The following is a 2,695-nucleotide window of genomic DNA, read 5'->3' as shown; positions in this document are numbered from 1 at the left end:
AAGATAACAAATATCCCTTCAACCATGTTTTGAAGCTATATAGTGTTTGTTTAAAATTACATTGTTCACAAATGATTGAGTAAAGCATGATTCTATTTTGGGTTCTAACAAGAGCATGGCAGTTGAACTAAGCTCATGAGGCACATAAAACATATGCATATATTATTCTTCAAGAATCAATCGATATCTATTATTATCTATCAAGTCAAAAAATGGATGTAGCAATCGCAGATTGCCCTTTTAAAGTCGGTCCACATCCATAATATCAGACAAGAAAACAAGGTTTGCTAGGGACCAGAACTTGTTCTGTTACATTCATAAGATTCTCTGTGTAATTCACTTGTCATAGCAGGGAACTTAACCTAATTAAAGCGCTTTGAATAAAAAATCTGTTTCTTTTGTATAATTTGTTCAATGTCAGGTTGTGTGGCTGCGTAACTGAAAGTCTCCAACTGACTGTAGCTACTAGTTTCCATTCTAAACCCTCCATTCTAAAATAAATACTAATAGTGGGGTTTCCTTTACAGAGTTTGAGTGTTAAAATGTCTGGTCTTCAGTATGTCTATATTCTGTAGTGTTTTGTAAGAAGTAGTAAATTAAAGAACACTTACTTTTCAGCAGCAGTTTGGTCCCTCCACCGAACGTGTTCCACTGTGAGACAGTCTAGTTAAGATGCCATACAAAAACCTCCTTCACACAAGAGTGAGCACACCCTGCACTAACAGAACCACTCATATAGCTCCACACAGCTTTGTAGAACTTTGATATACTCATAAAGCATTACACATCTTTACACACAATTACAGTATCAGTATTTGAATCTCTTAATATAGGAAATATTATAGCAAGTAATTAGCATGTTTTATCATTTACATTTACATTACATTTGAGTCATTTGGCAGACACTCTCATCCAGATCATCTTAGTGCATTCATCTTAAGATAGCTAGGTGGGACAACCACAATAATTAAGCACTTTATGTACCTATAGCATACTCTGATTAATGAAGTCACTGATGTGAGCCTCTTCAATGTCTCTTCATCCAAATTCACTGCAAAATGTTTTTTTATCCAAAGATGTCATATGTTATCATATTGCATATGGGCAGAATGAGACATTGCCATTTGTGGCAAATATCAATATTGACAATTGTGCCATTTTACTGTCAACAACAGAAATATAAAGCAATTCACATGATTATTATTTGCAGATTCATCATCTGTCCTGAGGTTGGGTATTTCCATAGAGAAGGTGCTTTGCATTGGCAGCTCATGCTTCAGTGCTCTGGGAGTGTTTATAGCCCTGGGAGTTTCAGACTGCAGGACTGAGAGCGCTCCTTCAACACAACAGAAACCACGACAACCATGACTCTGATCACCATCTTCATCTGGACACTGGTCTGCTGCTGCCTCAAAGGTCTGTTGTTTTCTAACTCTTACAATGGAAAAATGACATATTGTTGAGTATCTTGTATAATCATTGAAATGGCTCTCAATGAATAAATGTCCCTGCATAAAATATAATGAAATATAAATGATCTCTTATTTATACTCGTTGATCAATTTATATTTTTCCTCTTCAGGATCCAGAGGTCAGGTGACTGTGACTCAGCCTCCTGTAGTGACATTTTCTCCAGGAGACCCCGTCACTCTGACCTGTAAAACCAACCCTAAAGTGTACAGAGACAGTGATGAAGATGAGGGTATGTTCTGGTATCAACAGAGACCTGGAGAAGCTCCCAAACTCCTGATAATATATGGAACCACACTGTTAGATGGGATTCCTGCTAGATTCAGTGGCAGTGGGTCTGAGAGTGACTTCACTCTGACCATCAGTGGAGTCCAGGCTGAAGATGCAGCAGTTTACTACTGTCAGAGTTACCGTGAGCTCAATGGTGAAGATGTGTTCACACAGTGATTTAGAGCCATACAAAAACCTTGTATACAAAATGACACACATCACTGGTCCACTGAACACAGAACTAAGGGTCTTGTTATACGACATCAGCAAGTATAGCCACTTTACTAACTCACAGAAATAATGGTTACAGACTAGTTTCATAACCCTCCCTACCTCCCATGGCTACAAATATCCTCCTTATCAGAAAGATACAGGTGAAATAGTCTCATTGAGGATGAATAATCCATATCATGTCCACATAAAATCATGTGTGAAGTGTAAAAGTTGGTGTGACTCAATGCTTGGTTGATCAACCAGAAACACACAGCTGGCCAACACTTCTGTACAGCAGTATGTAGTGTGTGTGTAAGTGCATGTGTGTGACAGAGAGAGAGCCCTGTGAAACAGAAACTTATATTTGCATGGCCCCTCTCCCAGAATAGATCAGTACACTCCCCAGATGTTCCCCCATCCTTAACACCACACCAGAACTAGACCAGAGGAGGTTGGCCAGTGGACATCCGACAGACTGGCAGAGGGTAAAAGTTCAACGTCATAAGTCAGATTTCAGTTACAGGTCATTTTATAGGTCACTGCACTAATCTTGTGTGGTATCGACAGGAAGAGGTTGGCCACCGGACGTCAGCCAGACTGGTAGAGGTCAAAGATAAAAAGGTCAGAGGTCAGTTCCCCAGGGAAGAGAGTCAGTCCAACCCCAACATGCCACCAGACTGCCTGTCACTTTATTGTAGTCAGCTTTTAGTTATCTTGACAAAGAGACTAGATGAAGAGAGCA

At 39.5% G+C, this 2,695-nt stretch overlaps 1 gene segment (V, D, J or C); it reads left to right on the top strand.

Moving 5' to 3' along the window:
* The first annotated feature begins 1,307 nt into the window (after positions 1 to 1,307).
* On the top strand, positions 1,308 to 2,138 carry LOC121587423. The segment is given in 2 exon segments: positions 1,308 to 1,416; positions 1,583 to 2,138. Coding segments are annotated over 2 exon segments (387 nt in total).
* The last annotated feature ends 557 nt before the right edge of the window (positions 2,139 to 2,695 follow it).

Source organism: Coregonus clupeaformis, unplaced genomic scaffold, assembly GCF_020615455.1.
Source record: "Coregonus clupeaformis isolate EN_2021a unplaced genomic scaffold, ASM2061545v1 scaf0866, whole genome shotgun sequence".
NCBI lineage: Eukaryota > Metazoa > Chordata > Actinopteri > Salmoniformes > Salmonidae > Coregonus > Coregonus clupeaformis.
Note: the sequence above shows the minus strand (reverse complement) of the source record. Positions and strands in the feature narration are given on the sequence as shown.